The sequence below is a fragment of the Halichoeres trimaculatus genome, unplaced genomic scaffold (assembly GCF_033239565.1).
Source record: "Halichoeres trimaculatus isolate MK-OKI-2021-1 unplaced genomic scaffold, fHalTri1.1 fHalTri1_scaffold_10, whole genome shotgun sequence".
In the NCBI taxonomy this organism is placed as follows: domain Eukaryota; kingdom Metazoa; phylum Chordata; class Actinopteri; order Labriformes; family Labridae; genus Halichoeres; species Halichoeres trimaculatus.
Window position 1 is genome coordinate 3,400,681 of NW_027437187.1, and position 20,836 is coordinate 3,421,516.

The 20,836-nt window shown below is 41.1% G+C and overlaps 1 protein-coding gene across 3 annotated transcripts in view; it reads right to left on the reverse strand.

Moving 5' to 3' along the window:
* Positions 1-683: 683 nt before the first annotated feature.
* bicd1a (bicaudal D homolog 1a) overlaps positions 684-20,836 on the reverse strand; it is a 70,136-nt gene continuing 49,983 nt past the window's right edge. The window contains exons 3-10 of one of the 3 annotated variants that reach the window (XM_074677541.1): positions 17,415-17,567; positions 14,183-14,680; positions 9,685-10,077; positions 8,817-9,575; positions 8,552-8,703; positions 7,364-7,574; positions 4,491-4,566; positions 684-2,607 (exon numbers count right to left, since the gene is read on the reverse strand). In XM_074677541.1, coding sequence (XP_074533642.1) covers positions 4,519-4,566; positions 7,364-7,574; positions 8,552-8,703; positions 8,817-9,575; positions 9,685-10,077; positions 14,183-14,680; positions 17,415-17,567 — 2,214 coding nt within the window. In that variant the 3' untranslated portion in view covers positions 684-2,607; positions 4,491-4,518. Of the gene's footprint in view, positions 2,608-4,490; positions 4,577-7,363; positions 7,575-8,551; positions 8,704-8,816; positions 9,576-9,684; positions 10,078-14,182; positions 14,681-17,414; positions 17,568-20,836 lie in introns of all 3 variants that reach the window. The other 2 variants (XM_074677540.1, XM_074677542.1) reach the window with 2 other exon arrangements.

The following is a 20,836-nucleotide window of genomic DNA, read 5'->3' on the forward strand; positions in this document are numbered from 1 at the left end:
TAACTCAAAACAAGAGCCAAATAAGTGACCACTCTGTCTGAACTGTGCAAACAAAATCACAAAATGCCCAAAAACTACATCCAGCTTCAGTCCCTGATCAGAACTTAAATAAGTGGGTGGGTTTCTTCTACACTCCATATTTTCTATGAGCTACGGACGCTGAGTAACAGAGGGGCAAGCAATAAAAAATACAAAACATATCAGCAGCAGCTTTTAATCAAGTGTGCCATAGTGCATTATTTTATGTGTGGATATCAGTGTGTTGGCTGATATCTGATATTTCATTTTTAAGGCAATATCGGCCGATACCGATAATGGACCAATATTATTGTGCATCCCTCATGTTAAGGATTAGGTTTGGGGTTAGTGTGTTTAGAGTAAGGGTTTGTTCAGGTTTAGTGTTAGTATGTGCAGTGTTACGGCAAGCGCTAATAGAACTAAGGTTTAGTGTGTTCATGGTTAGGTTGAGGATTATCATGATTTTGTTAAGTGTCAATTTCATCATTAATACCCATTTTAAGAAAACATTAAACTCTTTATATTAATCATATTTATCTAAAGCTACAGGAAGCCACTGCCAAAGAGTCGAAGGGCTGCATGAGGCTAAAGAGACTTAACGTATGCAGAACAATGAGATTGAGAAACAGACACCAACAAAGTCAAATACAAATCAAAGAGCAGGTCTTTATTTTACTTGTGAAACCAATTAAAGATGTTTAAATTGAGGAGAAACCATCACATCCATCACTATCACTGATTTCAAACCATGTTTTTTTCCCTTTATCGAGTTAGTCTCTCTTCATCCATCGCTATGTTGTGCAAACAAACCACTAGCGTTAGCTCACCAATGAGCCTGCACGGGTTCAGGAGCTACTGTTGGACCATTGTCTTCACTCAGTGGCTGCAGATGGGGACTGCTAACAGAGACAGACCCTACATATGTACACACAGAACAGAAAGGGCCCATCGAACATCGCTGAAGAGAAAGAAATGCTTTCATTCGTCATCACAACAATTCACTGGGTCTGTAGATTCTGTTTATCTGATTCTGAAGTTTAGTTACATTACAGACATCATGGGGGTACAAAGACAAAGAGGAGGGTCTTCATTATGCAACAAACATCCTCCACCTCATGTGTGAACAAAGCAGTCTTTATCTTGGACACTCGTGCTCCTCTGTGGTGCTGTCAGCCTGCTGGTTAGTTCACTGCCACAGAAATGATTCAGAGATTTATGTTTAATTTAACCGCAGATTATGTATTGCTTCAATGTATAGTGCATTATTGTGCTTGGACAGTATTGCATACTGACTGGAGGAAGCAGGTAGAGGCAGATTGACACAGAGGTTTCATGATGACATACAAGTGAAGCATCTGGTATCGGAATGATTGAGATATCTGTCACTGCAGGAGGAACGATAAGAGCAGTTTCCTGGGGTGGTGACTATCACACTCAAAGGTCTTTACAATGAGAATACAATGCTGAAATGGCAGAGAGGAGAACTCTAGAGGAGGCACACCTTTTGGGGATCCTCTGGTTTAAACTGATGTTTAAAGGCTGGAGGTCAGTTCACTCCATGGTCACTGAAACCTGTGCAATTCAAAAGGCAAAATATAAAATAAAACACCCCAGTCCTGCTCTCAAACACTCAGCCTCTCGTCTAACCCAGTCTGCAGAGATCTGAGCTACAAAACAGAATCCACCATGTCACTAGAGTCTGCTGTAACAATAAATATAAATTATAGGAGGTATAAAGTATTCTGTAAGCACATGAGTTGCAAATAATATCTCTGTATAAAAAACACAAGCATCTAAAGAAAAAGTAGAGACGTTAGAAAGGTAGCTGAAATCCACCCATCACCACCACAGCATCACCACTGTGTCTGTAAGATCATGTGTGCCTTCATTAGTCTCTCCAGTCTGCTAACACTCCTATGTGAAAACAGCATTCATGTTTTTGATGATCATACTGTCAGGATCTAGCAGATTAATGTTGGTATACTGTTGTTCATTTAAAACCCAACCTAAAAGACTTGAAGTCTCCATCACCACAGCAGTGAAACACCTGTTTGCACGATTTCATCTTGATTTTGAATCTTCAAAATTGACAAACAACAGAGAGAAAACATTCCTGTAATAAATAGCTCAAAAAGATTCACAAATCAATGTGTAAATAAATAATCAATAGAGTAAATAAATAATTCATAAATAGTTATACAACAAAGGGAAAAGAATCCCCTGATTTGTCACTCTGGTTGTTTGCACCTCAGTTCCTTTGTTTCCAGAGAAGAAGAGAGAGTCCTGCTCTTCTTCTGCGACCCAGGTAACCAGGAGGCCTGCTGAGGGGGTCACAGAGTCCAGAAAGCACCAGGTTAGACTGCAAGGCTGGCTGGGTGGGGATAAATCCGAGGGGGCCCCCCGGGTCTATAGCGTCTTTGTCTCTGCAGGGCTCCTACCAGGCCGAGACCAGGACCCAGCAGCTGGAGCAGGGGGGTTAGAGGTGAGGGTTAGGGGGGCTGAGGCTGCTGGGCCAGACAGTTACGAGGGTCGCAGGGGGAGAGGAGGCTACTTCTCAACAGGACTGTGTGGTCTGCCAATAATTTAGGACTGTAAGAACGCAGAAAGACAGGAGAAGAGAATAAAGACTGGTTATCTACGAGTTCAACAGAGAGGAAGAGACGATGGAAGAGAAGAGGTTAGAGCTAAACAACAAACTGAAATGTAACGTGAAGAGAAAATAATGACATGGTTTTCTTCTAGGAAAAGTTTTTCTCAAGGGAATACTGACAGCATTTTAATTTAAGATGTAACTCTGATGTCTGGCTGTACAATTCAAAATCTTTTAAACAGCCAGTTAGCTTAGCTTAGCACAAACAGTGTGAATGAGCTAGCCCTGCCAGGTTTCTTGTAGAAACTCAGAAGAGGCCGCTTCCAACCAGGGAACAATTCAGAATTTAACACCATACTGTTTTGTTTCACATGATGTGTGTGTAAATGTCACCCAAACAGGATTCCATGTGTTCAGCGTGTGTTTTATTGTCAAGGAGCCAGGTTTGATGCTAAGCTAACATGCTGCAACACAAGGGTGATTTGATTCTTGTCTGTGCTTGTTTTCCCCAAAGTCAAACTTTTCCCCTCAACCATGCCAGAGACAAGGGAGGAGCAGTTTATATCAAACTTCCAGACCAAGTATCTGGTGAGGAAAACTACCAAACAAAACAGAGTTAGAGAGGACAGCTGGGTAAGACAAAACTAAACCAAACACAGTCTCAGATCTGTCAGCAGTTTCCAAGTTGTCTTCCATGGACATTTCAGTCCATTAGGCTATATAAAGACAACTGGGTGCCCGGTCTAAATATAGATTCAATGAACTAGACCTCCCTCAAAGTAAAAGCGAAGTCTTTTTAAAGATAACAGTGATGCTAATTAGCTACTGGCGTACTAGCATTGTTGGATGTGATGCTTCTAAAGCCATATGTCATGGAGAAAGTTTGTATTATGTCCAATGTGACGTAATGACATATTTTTTTGTAGTTCACTCACTAAAAGCAAACAGATCCTTTAACAATTAAGCTGCTGTGTGAAAAGTGTGCGTGCAAAGTGATAAACAGTTCCTGCATTTCTTTCAACATTAAGAAGTTACTTATTATTTCTGCTAAACAAAACTCTCCTCCATTGAAAATCAAAGTTTTTTAAAGCTGAGAGCATGCGGATAATCTTTCTTTGTGCAGATAACAGAGTGCAAAACTTTAAGAGTTTAAAGATAAATAAAAAAATAAATTTAGGATTAATGATCAGTGATTTTGCTGTGAGTGGAAGAAAGAAAGAAAGAAAGAAAGAAAGAAAGAAAGAAAGACAAAAACAAAAGAAAGTGATAGAGAAGAAAAAAAAACTAAGGAAGTAAAAATGAAAATGAAAGCATTAGAAAATGAAATCAAATTAAGTAAGTAAGAAAGAAAGATATAGAGAAAAAAATGAAAGTAAGGGAAAAGAGAGAAAATAAAAGAAAGAATTAGAGGATAAAATGACAGTAAGAGTTAGAAAATAAAAATAAAAGAAAGAAAGAAAGAAAGACAGAAAGAAAGAAAGAAAGAAAGAAAGAAAGAAAGAAAGAAAGAAAGAAAGAAAGAAAAACAAAAACAAAAGAAAGTGATAGAGAAGAAAATAAAACTAAGGAAGAAAAAAGGAAAATGAAAGCATTAGAAATGAAATCAAATTAAGAAAGTAAGAAAGAAAGATATAGAGAAAAAAATGAAAGTAAGGGAAAAGAGAGAAAATAAAAGAAAGAATTAGAGGATAAAATGACAGTAAGAGTTAGAAAATAAAAATGAAAGAAAGAAAGAACGAAAGACAGAAAGAAAGAAAGACAGAAAGAAAGAAAGAAAGAAAGAAAGAAAGAAAGAAAGAAAGAAAGAAAGAAAGAAAGAAAGAAAGAAAGTGAAAGAGAAATGTGGATGAGCCTACTTCTAGCAGTTGCTACAGCTGGTTACCTGCGGGCTCGGGAGGCTCTCCCTCGCCTTAGTTGTGGGGAGAGTGACGATACTGAGGCAGCAGGCTGCTGACAATCTACAAGAAACTGATAAATTAGACAGATATACAGAGTTTTCACACTCTGGGTTAGACAGCAAGACAGAAAGACACAGGGGACAAACATCGGGGCCTTGTTAGCGACAGTGAGGGTACAACTGGTTCAGGGCTCTCACTCTGTTTTTACCTTAAGCACCAATCTGATCCTTGTTGATAAAAGGTGTTTACAGCATGTTGTGATTTAAAGAGACATCTATCATTTATCAAGTGGGTTGAGTTACGTGTATGATCTGTAGATGCTGGTCAGCTCAGCCCCTTTGTCCTGGAACACTGAGGCTGGATTAAAAAACACTGCATTCTGGGTGAGTTTTACCATGTGAGTTGATCATTTCCAAACATGTGTTGAATTCAGAATTGAACTAATATCATCATACAATACAGCAAGGCTCCTCAGATCATCACATCAAGGTCTTCTTCCTGTACCAAGGTCTCAAAAAAAGCTTTTGGAGACAGCTTTTCTGAGGCTGTGGAACAACCTCCCATTTCACATTAAACCTGCCAGCTCTGTGGACTGTTTAAAAAAAAACACACCTAAAAATGTACTTCTATTCTCTTGCCTTCTCGTAAGTTAATTATGTATAAATTTAGATGTATTTTATCTGAATCAGGTTGCAAATTTTTAACTAACCTTTTTTTGAGTAATTATTTGTGTGAATGTATGCATCTGTGCCTGTCTGTCTGAGTGTATGTTGTTGGCTGTTGCAGCTGTTGTCTGTGGTTGTCCGGGCTCTCCATCCAGTAACAGCTCAGAGTTTGTGTTCATTGTGTTTGTACTGTCTGTACAAAAACGTGTTCTGCCTCGCTAATCTTCTTTTTTTATTTTATTTATTTTTATGCTATCTTTTAATCTGTCTCGTAGTGTGCTCCATTCCAGTTTTTCCTGCCGTAAAGCACTTTGGCACAAACTATGATTGTATTTAAAGTGCTCTATAAATAAATTAAAGTTAAAGTTAATTGTTTCAACGCTTTTCTTTGCCCATTTGTTGTTGCACTATCTATGGACACAACACACATATATTCCTCCACTTGCAGTCCACTAATCCTAGTTTAGGATTGAACTCACACTGATATAAGAAGTTTTTTTTCAGATTAGCTAAATTATGTCATGAAGTTGCCCCAACGTACAGTGGATGACAGTTCTCTGCCTGGTTTCATCACAAAGGGGCCGAGCTGACAGGGATCTCCTTACGATTAACAACTACCTCACTCAGCCTCACTGAAACAAACATTATCTACGTGCTATGGATTTATCCGCTGTAGTTTGACTTGATTCTCTTGAAATCTGTGTTTTGGGATGTGAATGAATGTAAGAAGCCTGCGAGAAGAGTGAGTGAGTAGAGAAATGTGAGCACATTAGCAGACAAAGCAGGAAAAATAAACAGAAATAGCTGAATGTGCTGCACGCCAGTTATACTCTTGTTAGAAGCCTCATTTGACCAGTTTCTGCACAGCAATCAACACAGGAGGAGACAGATACACAGTTAAAACACACACACTCTTCTAAATCCAACATTCAGTGTTGATTTGTGCAGCAAACAAAGAGAGAAACAGACACATCAGGGCTGACGCTCTACAATCCCATCCCACTCAACTCCTCAACACCTGCTGCTCCAACTCAGCCCACATCTCAAATGTTACTGAAGCTGGTTTGATTGTACACAATCAGAGATATCTGAGGTAGGATAAGAGCAAGAGGGCAAACATCATTTGATATGCAGAGAGGGGAAATGTTTGCAGACACTGCCATCTACTGGCAGAAACAGGAAAATGTGAGATTTTTGTCTTGTTTTGATTCTCATGCTACATATGAGGTAAGAGGAGGTTTAGAAAGTCCATCAAAGAGGAGGTCAGGGCACAGAGAGGAGGTTGGACTGGTTACACACTCAAAGCCTGTTGGATGATTTTTGACTAAACTTTGGATTTTACGAAATAAGACATGCATGATATAGCTTAATTAATTATTCAACAAAGTGTAATAGATGATAAGTTTTCATCTCTATAACCATTTAATAGAATTTATATACAATATATTACAACAACAAAAAAGTTTAAAAATGTACATGTTAAGTATAGTGTCTGCCACAGGGGGGTGCTGTGTCTGTGCTAAAGCAGAAGCATCAGTTTTTGGTTGTTATTTTTTTCATCCTGAGACACTTCCCATCACTCTTTGAGGGTAGTACATGATGTCATCTTTTACAGAGGCTGAGAAAGATGATCACGCAGGCCAACTTTTACTTTTACTAACAAACATTAACAGCTGCTAAATGCAGTTTTCAGGATGTTTTCAGGATGTTGTTTGCAGCTCCATCGCCCTGAGCGTTTCTGTGTCTTAATCTTAAATATGTGAAATCAGTTATTCCTCCACCCTGTGTCCCACCTGAACCTGAAGGTAACTGTGTAAAGCCGATGTTTTCACTGAGAGCGCAGACTTATGTCTGAATCACAGCTTTCTCCGGAGATGAGGAGAAACCGAGGAAGATCTACATGTGCTGCGAGACGGGCTAAGATGACCTGCATCCTGTCTAGAATGAATCCTTGGTCTGAACTTTACCGTGAGACTTTCAGGATCTATCATGATGGGCTGAGTGCTCAGAGACAGATTAGGGTGACTGATGTGAGTCAGAGTTGAGTTCTGGATTGTGTCTGGGGTCCACAGAGACATGGACGCAGGACTATGGAGGGTCAGGGAGGAGTTCAGGGCGTGGGTGGTGAAGATGGAGGGACTGTGAAGTCTAGTGGGGCTAGAGGGAGCTGTGAGAGCACCTCGTGGACTTACTTTGGGCGGGCTGCTTTTTATTTTGGGCACTTTAGCCCCGCGGCCCCTGTGGGTCTGCTCATGGTCAAACTCCAGATCCTCCAGCCGCTGAGTCAGGGCCAGCTTCTGCTGGATGGCCATCCGGAGGAGAGAGTTCAGCGTCTTCTTCTCATCCTCTGCTGCTGCCAGCTGCCTCTGCATCTCATCCAGCTGTGTGACATACTCATCACATCTGCAGGGGGAGGAAGATTGAGTTCAGACATGAAATTCTCTGTGGCTGGTTTGAGCACTCAGTGGTAGGGCTGGGCGATATGAGGAAAAATCCTATCAGGATAATTTTTCATATCAGTTGATATCAATATTAACCATAATATAAATCAAATAACTATGTTGTCAAGCTTAAATGCTCCGTCACTCATAAATGAGTTGTAAAGATGTCTGAAAGTTATTTTTGACTTGGTTTATTTTTTGTCAGAGGTTGAACATGACGAGCTGTACTAGAGAACATTACACAAATGCTTTGGAGAAATAAAACAGGAACATCTCCTTTACTGTGTTATTAGTGAGAGTGTTACAGGTGATATACTCAGACTGCTTTCTCTACTGATAACAGGAGCAAACTGCCCTCTTTAAATGAGGATTTAGCCACCAGCTGAAAAAAAAAAAGAGGGAGGTTCATCTCCTGCGCTCTCTAAACGTTCATTACACACGGGTGGAGACCAGCACAGCCAGCAAAAACACAAAGCCCCAGTTAAAAAAAAAATCAAAGCTCATAAATGGTGATGTTGGAAAGACGATATGTTTTTGCTGTTTTCATTTCTGACAATCCAACCATGTTGATGCACACACAAAACATTCTCGCCCTCATCTTTCATTGCACCTCCATGCCACAATGACCTCCGCCTCAGTTTGTGACGCTGTGCCAGTTTGCGCCTGCCTTTCTAACATACTAAATATAGACGCAAAACAGCGACCACCAACACTTTGAGGTTTGATTAATCACTCTGCGAGCTCTAAATTATTATATTTGCATCTCCTCCTTCAGATATGATTGGCTAAGCATACATCTGTCAAAACATGAACCAATGAATTTTATGGAAATTCTATCAACCATGTCTCATATTTTTATGGGGAAAAAATTATTTGACGCTATATATCTTTATCAATATATCACACAGGCCTACTCAGTGGTGTCATATTTCCTCCCACCTTGTGGCAAACATGGCTCTGAGAGACGAGAAGGTGGCAGCATCTTCCTTCAAAGCCTTCAGCTCGTTCCTCAGCTTCATCATGGTCTCTGTCACCATGGCCTTTTCATTCTCATACTTGCTCTTCAAGTTTGCCAGAGCAACCTCTGCCGTCTGCAATGTGGATAAAAAGCTGGATTAGACTTTACACCTGACTCAGATTACCGCCTGGTTACATCACTGACACACAAAAACACATTTAAGTAGAAGGGAGATGAACTGGTGACCTGCTTGTTGGCCTTCAGCACCAGCCTGAGAGTGGCGATCTGCTCCCTCTTGGTGCTGAGCAGAGACTTCAGCTTGAGGATCTCTTCCATGCACAGCTCCTTGTCCTTGTCCAGCATCGGAGCCAGCTCCCTGGCTGCAGCCCTCTGCCTGGACAGCTGCAGCGAGCGGTCCACAGCCCTCTGCAGGTGTTTGATCTGGTCTCTGATGATGGCGTTCAGGTTGTAGATGTTCATGGGCTCCTTGCGCAGGTCTCCGCCCGCCTCTGAGGGCACTGGAGATGGGCATGGCGAGATGCTGATGGATGGGGAGCCTGGAGGGTTGCGCGTGGGGCTGCTGTGACAGGACGATGAGTCTGCTGTGCTGGTCGCTGTGTCATTGTGATGGGCGTCTTTGGATGGGGAGTCCATGGGACTGCGAGGGGCGTCGGAGGAGCAGGCCGCGGCTGCTGCAGCGAGGCGCCGTGCCAGGCGAGGTGAGAGCAGGGCACGTGGGTCGTCTGAGCCCTTCAGGCTGCCGCTCCGTGTCACGCGGCTCTGGCGGTAGTAGTCCAGCATGACCCGGTTTGGTGTCTCGTTGTTGCACAGACAGACGTGGTGGTAGAGCTGAGCCAGCTCCTCGCTGAAGGTGACCAGCTCGTCCTGCGCGGCGTTCAGCATACCCTGACTCTCTGTGGACATGCTCGTGGCTGCTCGCAGCTCTGCCTCCAGGCTGGCCACCCTCTCCCTGCTCTCACGATAACTTCGCTCCAGATGACTTACCTGCTTGGAATGAAGCAACGTCACAGAATGAAGTGGAGGTAATGTCTGATAAACAAGGTGCTGCTGATCATGCAGAGACAAACACGTGCTGCGTGGGACCATGACTAACCTGCTCAGTCAGAGCCTGGGCCCTGTCATCACTGAGACCGTCTCCCTGCCCCTCCACAGCCTGGTTGTACTTCTCCTTCAGGACCTTGAGCTCGGCCTTCAGGTCGATCACCTCTGTCACCGCCACCTTGTACTTACACTCCAGGATCTCAAACCCGTGGATGTCAGGGTCATGGTGGCCATTGGTTGGGGGTGATATGGAGCCACCATCAGGTTTCTCACTCTCCTGCAGGTCATCCAGCTCTTTGTCTCCGTTCAGACATTTCATGGTGTTGACGCGCTCGGTGAGGCGATGGACACGCTCGCTCTGCTCGGTCAGGGCACCCTGCGTGTGCTGCAGCTGTATCTGAGACTCCTGCAGGTTCATGAGCAGTCCTGCTTTCTCACGCTCCACCTGTAGGACACAGGATGCACAACTTCATGAGAAAGCACAGAAGATACAATGCTCCATTTATTGATAGCACAGCTGAGAGGGAGACAGATAGTGTGGAGAGTAGAGAGAACACATTGTCAAGGTCAAGAGTTGAACCAGTGGTGAGGTCTACAGCTTCTCCACATGGGGCACGTGCTATAACCACAAACAGAGACCTGATCCACGTGTGTTTAATGGTAGACACTTGAATAGAAGTCAGAGCAGTGGTTCAAAACCAATGTTTGCATGTGCAAACAGGAGAGAGGATACTGTGCTTTTTTAGGCTCTGAAAATAAATAGATGAATTTAAAAAAAGGGAAATGAATGAAAAAAAGAAAAAGAAAGCCTTGCATATATAAATATAGAAAAATCAAAATTAATACACAAAACTGTGCAAGATGAAGAAAACAAAGAAGACAAAGCAACAATAGTAAAAACCATAAAAGTATTAAGAGCAAGGCAAATTTTAGAGATTTCTCTAAACAAAGAAAGATAAAAAAAATATTAATAGTACTTTATAGTTTCTCTCTGGCGCCTCTGTAGTTGCTTTACATGAATTACATCTTTTAAAAAAACTTTTTTTTGTCTCACACTGGTGTTCTAGTGAATCCTTATTTCAGCCACTGTCTGAAATGCTTTGTTTTAGCTGCTGTCTCTTTAAGACCTTCTGCTCCATAAACCCACTTTCCTCAGATTGGCCAGCATGGGGGTACAGAGCTATAGGCAGACATTGGTGTTTCAGGCCCACCCCCCAAGCATGTCATCAGGAGTTAGGAGATCCTTATGTGATGACCTCATCAATTTAACAAGTCTTGTGGAGATCTTGTGAAGATCTTGTGAACATATGAATATTGAGGTTTGAAAATCTGCAGGTTTAGTATCAACATCCAGAATTGTTGCTTTATGTCCATGTCTAATGCTTGGGGAACATAATACCACCTCTTTAAAGTATTTTACATAAACAAAAATTAAGTAATCAAGCTCATCTTAAAATATGAGGCCCATGCCAAAGAGCTAAAAACTGCAGTTCATCAAGTGACCACTTGAGACTGATAGCAGAAACACAGAAATCCACATACACACCAAGACAAAAAGCCAATTATTACAGCAGAAATAAACATGTTTACACCCTGTTTCATTGTGGCTTGGGTGGTTGGCTCATTCCTCCTTCAGCACACAGAAACAGGTAACAAGAATTGCTTCAGGATACTTAAGAAACAGAAAGGTTTCAAAAATCTTATCACCCCATTTTTTTTTAATTACCCACAGGGTTAAATACTTGATTCTAATCAGTCAGAACCCCATGGGTTGGGACAGAAAATACTTGTGAACATACATACTCATTAACTTATAATAACCTGAATGTATCAATTTGTAGAGCTTGAAGAGATACCAAATGTGGAAGTGTGAATTTTCTCCATATTCACAAAAAATACTGATTAAAAATCAGACAACCTGGTGATTACATGCCTGATGCTGCTGGAGTTTAGATCAATCCCAGAACAATCAACTGGAAAAGGAAAGCAATTGGAGAGTAATTGTTTTTCCAGAGAAACTCTCAGTGATGATGAAGCAACCACTAATCTAATTTAGTATTTCCCTCAGGAGCTCAGAGAGGGAGAAATGTGCAGTGATGACTTAACCAGATCTCAGCACAAATCTAATCCACGTTTGATTTTATGTCCTTTAACACACTGTGTGTGTTACTCCTGTGTGGTTTTATATCGAGTTTACAGCAAAATGACTCAGTGTGATTGGGACTGAATGAAAAATTGTTCCTTCACTCTTTCTTCTGTTTACACGAATTTTTCTTACCACAGGGTAAAAAACAATAATGCTTTTCTGCTGAACTATTTCTGTGACCTTACTTCTACAGCAAATCAGGAATAATCACACTGTAAAACACAACACTGACTTTAATAAAAACAATAAGTGAACCCAGCTCACTTTTCATCAAAATGTTATTAACACTCATTTTAAACAAGTAATGGTAACTAGAAGTTGAAAAAGTTGGGAAACTTAATTTTTCTGAGTTGGTTCAACATAGAAAAATAAAGTTTTCAGCAACATTTTTTTATTTGATCATTTCACACATGCACAAAGAAACCCTGATCTACTTGCTGCTTTATTCATTTCCGGGAAATTAGTGGGCAAGTCCACATACACTGAAAGAGAAAACAAACTATTGGTCCAACTTACACAAAAAATACCTTTACTTTTTTACAAATAATTGTTTAAGCTGGACTAATAAAAATAGATTAATACAAATCAGGTGATTTGTAATTTGATTTATTTCACCACCTTATATATATATCCAAATAGTCAAACTAACCAAAAGTTTTTAGACTTTTCAATGATATATTCTCTGTAAACTAAAAGAAACCCTGCTTCTTTATTTTTTTATGAAAATGGTTTTCGGAAAGTAATTATTTCCGAATGGTGGATATGAGACCCTGCTGTACTTCAATGTGTGCAGCGGTGGCACAGGTTCTCTGTGCTTTACATGGCATGGACTGTTTGTTGGTGCGTCACAGCATGGATTGGCTGTCTGTGCTTAAAACGTTGTCCCCGTTATTGAAAGTTAACTGCAAAATATGTATATTCCTTTATACTACAGTTCACAATTGGTCAAAATGGCATAGTCCATTCCAACATTTCATCTGTTAAAATATTAACCATTAGGCACACTGCAGAAGATAAAAAGACAAGACCCCTGTGCCATGGAACACAGACCACCAGTCAGTGCCGTGGTGCACAGACAACCTGTGCCCCCTGAGGAACAATATTGTACAGCAGGGTCTCATATCTACTGCTTTCCCTCCTCACTCACAGTTTCTAAAGTTATGACATTAGACCTGATTTTTTTTGCAACAGCGTTTGTAACCGTGAGTGAGGAGAGAACGCTGTGGATATGGGACCCTGCAGTACTTTAATATTGTATTTAATTTAGTTGTTCAGATCTGCTTCATCTTTGGTCTTCCCCTTTCCTTAATCCATAACAAAAATTTAATGATTTCACAGCTTTTAGATTTACTCAGTATTATTAAGTGTAAAATATTACACAGATTTCAGTGAGTAGAGTGTATCCCTTTAGAGTGCAAAAAGGGAAAAATTGGTTGATCACGAAGCATGACCTAAGTTGCATTAACTTAAAAAAAATATGTAAGGAAGGTTTTTGCGTGTTCAGACTAATCTAGTTGTATTAACCTGTCATTTAGGTTGACATAACTTTTTTTTTTTTTTTTGAGGCAATGAGTTTCCATAACATTTTTGAGTGAGGTCAACTTATTACATTTTCAGCGCAGCCATTGTCTGGGTCTTATCTCTGCATCTGCTCCCTGTGCCTGTTGGACACTAATCACACTGACAGTGCTCCCTATGCAACACGCAAATGTACAGCCCATGTTTCCACTGCAGGACTCTTTGTTCTTTTCCAAGATTTACACTCAGCACTACACTGGAGCACAGCTTCCACATGACACTGATAAACTGACCATACTGGTGTGGACAGAGGCTCTGCTGTGTACCTTTAAGGTGTGTGCTCTGTCACTGTGATTTATGTGCATGTGAGTAGATGTCATTTCTGCTTTTTGTGTGCATTAATGTGAAATACGCAGTATCTTGTTCTCTCCTTTTCTCCTCTGGTTACCAAATTATCACCACCTTGTGATCACCCTTGCTGACACCACTGGCAAACTGAGATTAATGCTGCAACCACAGACTACAGAGGCTTACTTTTGCTTCAGTTCCCACACTGAAATCTACAATGTGCTGTGGGTAAGCTGAGAATCAATGCAGCCCTTTTCCCCTGTGCTGTGAGCAGCTTTTTGTCATCAGTCTGCAGGAATTTTCCTTGACTCCAGCAGCAACTTCAAAGCATTTTTATAGTTTTTATAGATTTTACGCACAGGAACTTTATTTCACACATTGTGTTGAAACTGCATCATCCCTGACCTTTAGAAATGAAAAGGCACGCTGTGAGTCTATCCAGTGGTTTGACCTGAGGGGTGGTTTAAAACCTGTGGGTTTAACTGATCTACACTGAGGCCTTTTGATGATGATGATGGTGATGATGATGATGACCCACCTGTAGCAGCTGCTGTTTCAGCTTCTGCATCTCGGACAGATTGAGCTCACTGAAGAGGTCCGGCACAGGGTGCAGGCCGTCTCCTTTCCTGCCTGATCTGAACTCCCCGTTAATCTTAGCCAATCCCGTGCCAGCATGGAGATGGCCATTGCGGCGGTTGCTGTCCTCGTTGTTGCCGTTAGCAGCAGGGATGGCAGTGCCGTTGGTTCCGTTTGTTCCATTTGTCTCCTCGGGGAACTTGAGGCCCTCGACCCCGGTGACTGTGAGCGCCAGATGGGCCCCCGCCCCGTACACGCTATCACTCAGGCTGATGTGATGGGCCAGCTCCTTCCTCAGATTGTTCTTCTGCTCACGCTCAGTCTTCAGGGCATCCAGAGCCTCTTCCAGCTGACTCTGAGAGATGTCCTTCAGGCGCAACGCGTCCTCCAGCTGGCTGTTGAGGAGGACTGTCTCTTCCTCCAGAACCTTGATCTCATGCTTCAGCCCCTCGTACTCCACCTGAGGAGAGGCAGAGTGAGGAGGAGGAGGAAGAGGAGACCAGAAGAGCAGAAAAAGGTCAGAGGTTTATGAAACTACAGATCATAAATCCTGATAAAAAGTTTATCTAGATCTAACATCAGATCAAGCTCCAAAAGAAAAATAAAGAAAAAATAGAGGAGAAATATAATAAAAGTATAAAGTCAGAGAGGTGAAACCAAGATAACAAGAAAAGTAAGTTGAGCTCTTGAGAAAACAACTGAAATTAACTCATAGTCTTGAGAAAATGGAGAAAATATATTTCATAAATTCATAAATTCATGGCCTCTAAGGGCTTCCGTAGAAAGTGAAACACTTCAAATGTACAACAAAAGTGTTTTGTTCTTCAAAATTGTAAAATCATGTAATCATAATTTTAATATATGACATTTCTTACTTTCAGTTAACATATCTAAGTTAGGTTAATCTTGTATTTAATTTCTCTTTTTAAAACTAGTTATGATGTTCATTTATAGCTGGTGTATATACCTCTCACAATCTTTATTACTGTTGTATTTATTACACGATCTTACAACAAGAAAAAATGATTCTTGGAGATAGGGAGTTTGATACATTAATCAAAACAAACTTATAATCATTATATTTATTTTCTCCCAGGTGTGTCTTGATCAAAGCTGTTAAATACCAAACACTGCACCTTTAAAACATTATTCAAAATTTGAATTTTGATGAACAAAAAGTTAAAGGAAGCTCTCAACTCTACTTTTTATAAACATGACACTTCAAGGAGCCCACACTGGATCATTTTAAGACAAACTCAGTGTCCAATTTGTCTCCAGCAGGGTTGATTTGGGGCCTATCGTAACCAATTTTTTGTCAAAAAAGTGTGAAGTTTCAGTTTGAAAACCTTACTGCTTCCCCAAACTGGAATCTTAAATATTAAACACACAGGTTCATGTAAACAATTAAAAGTCAGACAGGTTACGAACCCTTGACCAATGAAAGGCTCAGACTGGGAATAACCACCGACTGGATGTAGTTGATTTTTAAGGTTTCTGCAGATGAGCGTAAACAACAAGTGTCCCTGAAGCTAAATGACTCAATGGAAAAAAGACAAGCTTGTGGCTTTGTTTACCCAGATTTTTTTTTCATTTGATGTGTTATGACACTGATTGCCTTGTTTATCTATGAAAGTCATGTTTGGTCATGTGAGTTTCTATGGGCTGTAATTTCGAAGGACCTGGTCACACTGGCAAACCGTATCCTGCTCAAGCACGCTTCAACCCTAAAGCCCAGATCGTTTGGCCAGTGTGACCGTGCCTAAGCACAATTCACTTCTCTGCTTTGGTACGCTTCAAGACGTAATCACACTGACCATTCAAACAGTGCTGTACACGGTCACGATTTCCCCCCGCTGTGCTGTTCCCCCCACAGGAGAGTACGGCCAACGGTCACAATACTCCAATATGGACCAGACTTCACATACATGCAAGGCCTACCAACGTGAAGCGTCCGTTTACACAAAGCACCATCCCATCAGAGTCAGCACAATGAGACACAGAGAGCACTGCTACAACTTTAGAGACTAAGAGACCCCACTTTGTTCAAAATGATCATTGAGAGGAGCAGTCGCGGCAATCATACGTCATGGATCATACATGCTGTCCGTGTGCTTGTGCTCGTGCATGAAGTGAAATGTGCTGAAGCCCACCTCTCTGAAGCGTACCAAAGCAGAGAAGTGAATCATGCTCAAGCACAGCATGCTTGTGGTCACACTGGCTAAATGAACTGGGCTTTAGGGTTAAAGTGTGCCTAAGCATGCTACAATTTGCCAGAGTGACCATGTCCTCAAAGAGGTGGGCATCCACACCATTCACTTCATGCACGAGCACAAGCATGCAGACAGCACATATGATCCATGATCTCTGCGACGGCACCTCTCAACAATCAATTTGAACAATAGGGGGATGTGAGAAGGCTGTGTCTGACCAAAACAATGTAACATCAGTCAGAATGTCTCTAAAGTAGAAGGACTCTGTGTCTCAATGTGCTGACTCACGCTTTGTGTTAACACATGCTTCAAGATGACGTAGGCTAGATGTGTGTGAGTGTCTAAAGTCTAGTCTAAATTGGAGTAGTGTGATCACTGGCGGGGTAACGGGGGGCAACCGTGATTAAGTAAGGCACGGTTTGGTTTGCCGGTGTGAGCATACCTTAGTTTGTGGTCTAGTGGTTATATGAAATCATCTGGTGTGTGTTCAGAGGATTTTTGGGTGAAAATGGATCTGACTTCCCTCATGTGTTCCAGGGTTTTTAAATCTGACCCGATAAAAAAGTCATCTAGTGTGTAGCTGGCTTTACAGTGTCTTACTTTACAGTAAGACCAGCAGCATGAGCACATCACAAGAGAGATTTCGTGTTGACAAATGACCTTAATCTACTCCAGCCAGAGCAGGGATTAGAAATTTTGACTAAAGCCAATCCAGACAGTAAAACTGTATGTAGATGGATACAGAGACTTGAGTACCATTGGGGAATGAAGGATGACAAACAGCTGGATGAGAGTTTGACAAAGAAAATCCTGGAAGTGAGGAAATCTCACACTCTGGACTAAGTGACTCATTTATATAAACTGAGACTGAGGCTGATGTCTAATGTTTACAGTGATGACTGTTCTCTATGGGACAGAGTGTGTGAGCACTGTGCAATCAGTTAGGATATTTAAATGTATCCAGTCAAAGGTGTTAATCCAGACCTGGCTCTGCTTGAGCGTGGACACCAGTTTCTGCAGCGTGATGTTCTCCTCCTCCAGCTCGGTGTAATCCTGGAGCAGCCGGGTCTCCCTGAACTTGTACTCCTTTATCTCCTCCCTCATCCTGCTCCTCTGCAGCTCCAGCATCTCGTTACTCTGGATCAGAAAGCAAAGACAAGAGGGAGAAAAAGATGGGTAGGATTAATCTCAGTTCACAATGTAAATCCCTGCCTCCCAATTTCAAACTGTCCCCTCAGATTAAGGCTGGATGATAAATCTGAACGAGAACTCGTAATATAAGTCATACGTAACACACCGCTCGTACTCTTCATCTGATAGCACCAGGAAGTTTATGGGACAGTTTTGTATCATAGAGGCAATGAGTCAGCACGGCACTGGACAGATCATATTTCAGGTCACTTGCTGTGCACAAAGAGAAACGTGAGCATATGCTGGACCAGATAAAGTGTCGATTAGAGGGATGGAGCAGCCACACGAGTCATAAATCTAAAAGGAGCAGGCAGCGCTGGAAGAACACTGAGAGCTCAGCAGAATCATCTTCAGTTACACATCTCCAAATAGTAACTTTTACTCCAAGGAATCAGAAGATGGATGAATAGTCTCATAATACTGAGCCACTGCAGCTTTCATCATGTGTTTCAATAACACAATCTTGTTGCAATGTTAAATCTGCTCATGTAAACATGTAAATGTTCAGCATATAACACCAGCTTGCTTGAAAGCTGTGTTACGAGGTCCTGAGCTGTTCCTGGATGTAAGGCTGGCTGACAGAAACTCACTCTGAACTCAACTGTTCCTTTACAAACAGCTTGAAAACCTCCTGGATCATTCAGGCTCAAAGAGAGAAGCAGGGATATACAGTGGGAAAAATAAGTACCGAAAATGTCGACTTTTTTCTCATCACATTTATTTACAAAGATGCAATTCAAACAAAATTTCTACCAGACATTGGTATTAACTCAAATAAACCACACATGAAAAGAAATCACAACGTTCAGGTCCATAAATAATGATTATGTGGAATTAAGTTCAATAACACAGGAAAAAAGTATTGAACACGCTAACTGAGACATATCTAATACTTAGTGGAGAAGCCTTTGTTTGCAGTGACAGCTTCCAGAAGCTTCTTGTATGTTTGAACTAATGGCCCACACTGCTCAGGTGTGATTTTGGCCCATTCCTCTGCACAGATTGTCTTTAAATCTGGAATATTCTTTGGTGCCCTCTGGTGAACCCTTTTCTTTAGTTCTTTCCACAAATGTTCAGTTGGATTTAAGTCAGGTGATTGACCAGGCCATTCTAACAGATTGAGTTTCTTTTTTTGAAACCATTTGAGAGTCAACTTTGCCGTGTGCTTTGGATCCTTGTCCTGCTGGAAGGTCCAGCCACATCTCATCTTCATCATCCTGGTGGATGGCAGCAAGTTCATATCAAGAATTTCCCCGTACATGGCTCCATTCATTGCTCCGTCAATTATGTGGAGTTTGCCAACACCATGAGATGAGAAACAACCCCATGCCATGATGCTTCCACCTCCAAACTTCACTGTTGGTGTAGTGTTTTTGGGTGATGTGCAGTGCCATTTCTCCTCCAAACATGGTATGTAGTATGACAGTCGAAAAGTGCAATTTTGGTCTCATCTGACCAGACAACATTCTCCCAGTATTCTACAGGCTTGTCAAGATACTGTTTAGCAAACTTTAGACCAGCTTCAACATGCCTTTTCTTGAGGAATGGAGTCTTGCGGGCTGAGCGTCCATAGAGGCAATGGCAGTGGAGTACACTGCCTATTGTTTTCTCTGTAACAATTGTACCTGCTGCCTTCAAGTCTTTCTGAAGCACTTTCAGGGTGGTCCTTGGCTCCTTGAGTACTCTTCTGACCATCTTACTGCCAAAGTATACAGCTCTTCCATGGTGTGTTCAATACTTTTTTCCTGTGTTATCGTACTTAATTCCACATAATCATTATTTATGGACCTGAACGTTGTGATTTTTTTTCATGTGTGGATTATTTGAGTTAATACCAATGTCTGGTAGAAATTTGGAAATAAATGTAATGAGAAAAAAGTAGACGTGTTCAATACTGATTTTCCCCACTGTAGGTGTTCATGAAACAGAGTTTTCAAATGATGTTTTGGTTCAGGATGATAACAGCAAGTGATCCAAGCATCACTGTTTCTAAGTATCAAAGTTGCAAAGTAACTCAAGTAACCGTAATGGAGGAGCTTTTGTGTACTTTTTTGAGTAGCCATAGAATTAAGTAGCTTTATTTGTATTCGAGTACTTCTTGAATTTTAAAACTAAGTATTTAATTCAAGATTAACTTTTGTATGTATAATAAAGGTGAATATGTGTATACATCATGGTAATGCCATATATTAAGATAATTCACAGCTTTTGTTGTTCAATGCTATTAGAGTCTTTTTCTGTTTCTTTACTTCTAAAGACCCAGCATCCAAATATGTGTACATTACATTTCTGCCTCTCAGACCCATGATACTTCCATTTTTTAAAAAAAAACTTTGACTGATTAACCACATTTAGGGACACTGCCCACGTCTTCATCTGGTAAAAATACAACATTACACCCACTTTAGTGAAAAAAACAAAAGGTTTTAAGTTCAATAACACGACTAACAAACAACTAATAGGGAACTCAGAACACAAATAATCAAACTTCCTGTACAAAGACCAAAGTCAGTTATTGTACTCTTTAGACCTTACTTGTCCTAAATAGCAAGGTGAATTAAAAATTGCACAAAGCTTGTGTTTTAAGAAGTTAAAGTAGTTAAGATATCTCATGCATTCAGGTAAAAGAATATGTGCTAACATTTTCTGAGAGTTGTTTGTGCATACACATGGTCTGAGGAGGTGCTAAATTTGTTTGCAGAGTAAGAACAAATTCAAGTTAGAAAATACTGATGGATCACAGATTTGTGCGTCAAACAACACAATGCCACAATTTGGTGAGTATGCTCTGTTTTTGAATGAGACAGGCTTGTAGTCAAGACCAATACACTAACAAAACCGTAGTGTGGTAAGACTAAGACAAGACAAAGACTAAAACTCAGACAGACCAAGTCAAGACCAAGACCAAGTCAAATCGAGACCAAGACCCCCCCCCAAAAAAAAAAAAAAAAAAAAAAAAAGACAAGTGTTGGAGTTAACGTTAAACCATAATCTGCATGAGTTCAAAAACCAAAGCACCACCCTGGGGTTCCACCGCACAGTATAAATATTAGACTGTATTATTCCAACTACAGGCACAACAGTACAGACAGTTCACGTCTTGTATGTGAACTGTGAGTCTACAGCCGTGTTTCCACCAAGCAGTCCGGTTCGGTTCAGTATGGTTTGGCACGGTTAAGCCTGATCTCACAGCAAACTGTGCCCTCTCGTGTGAG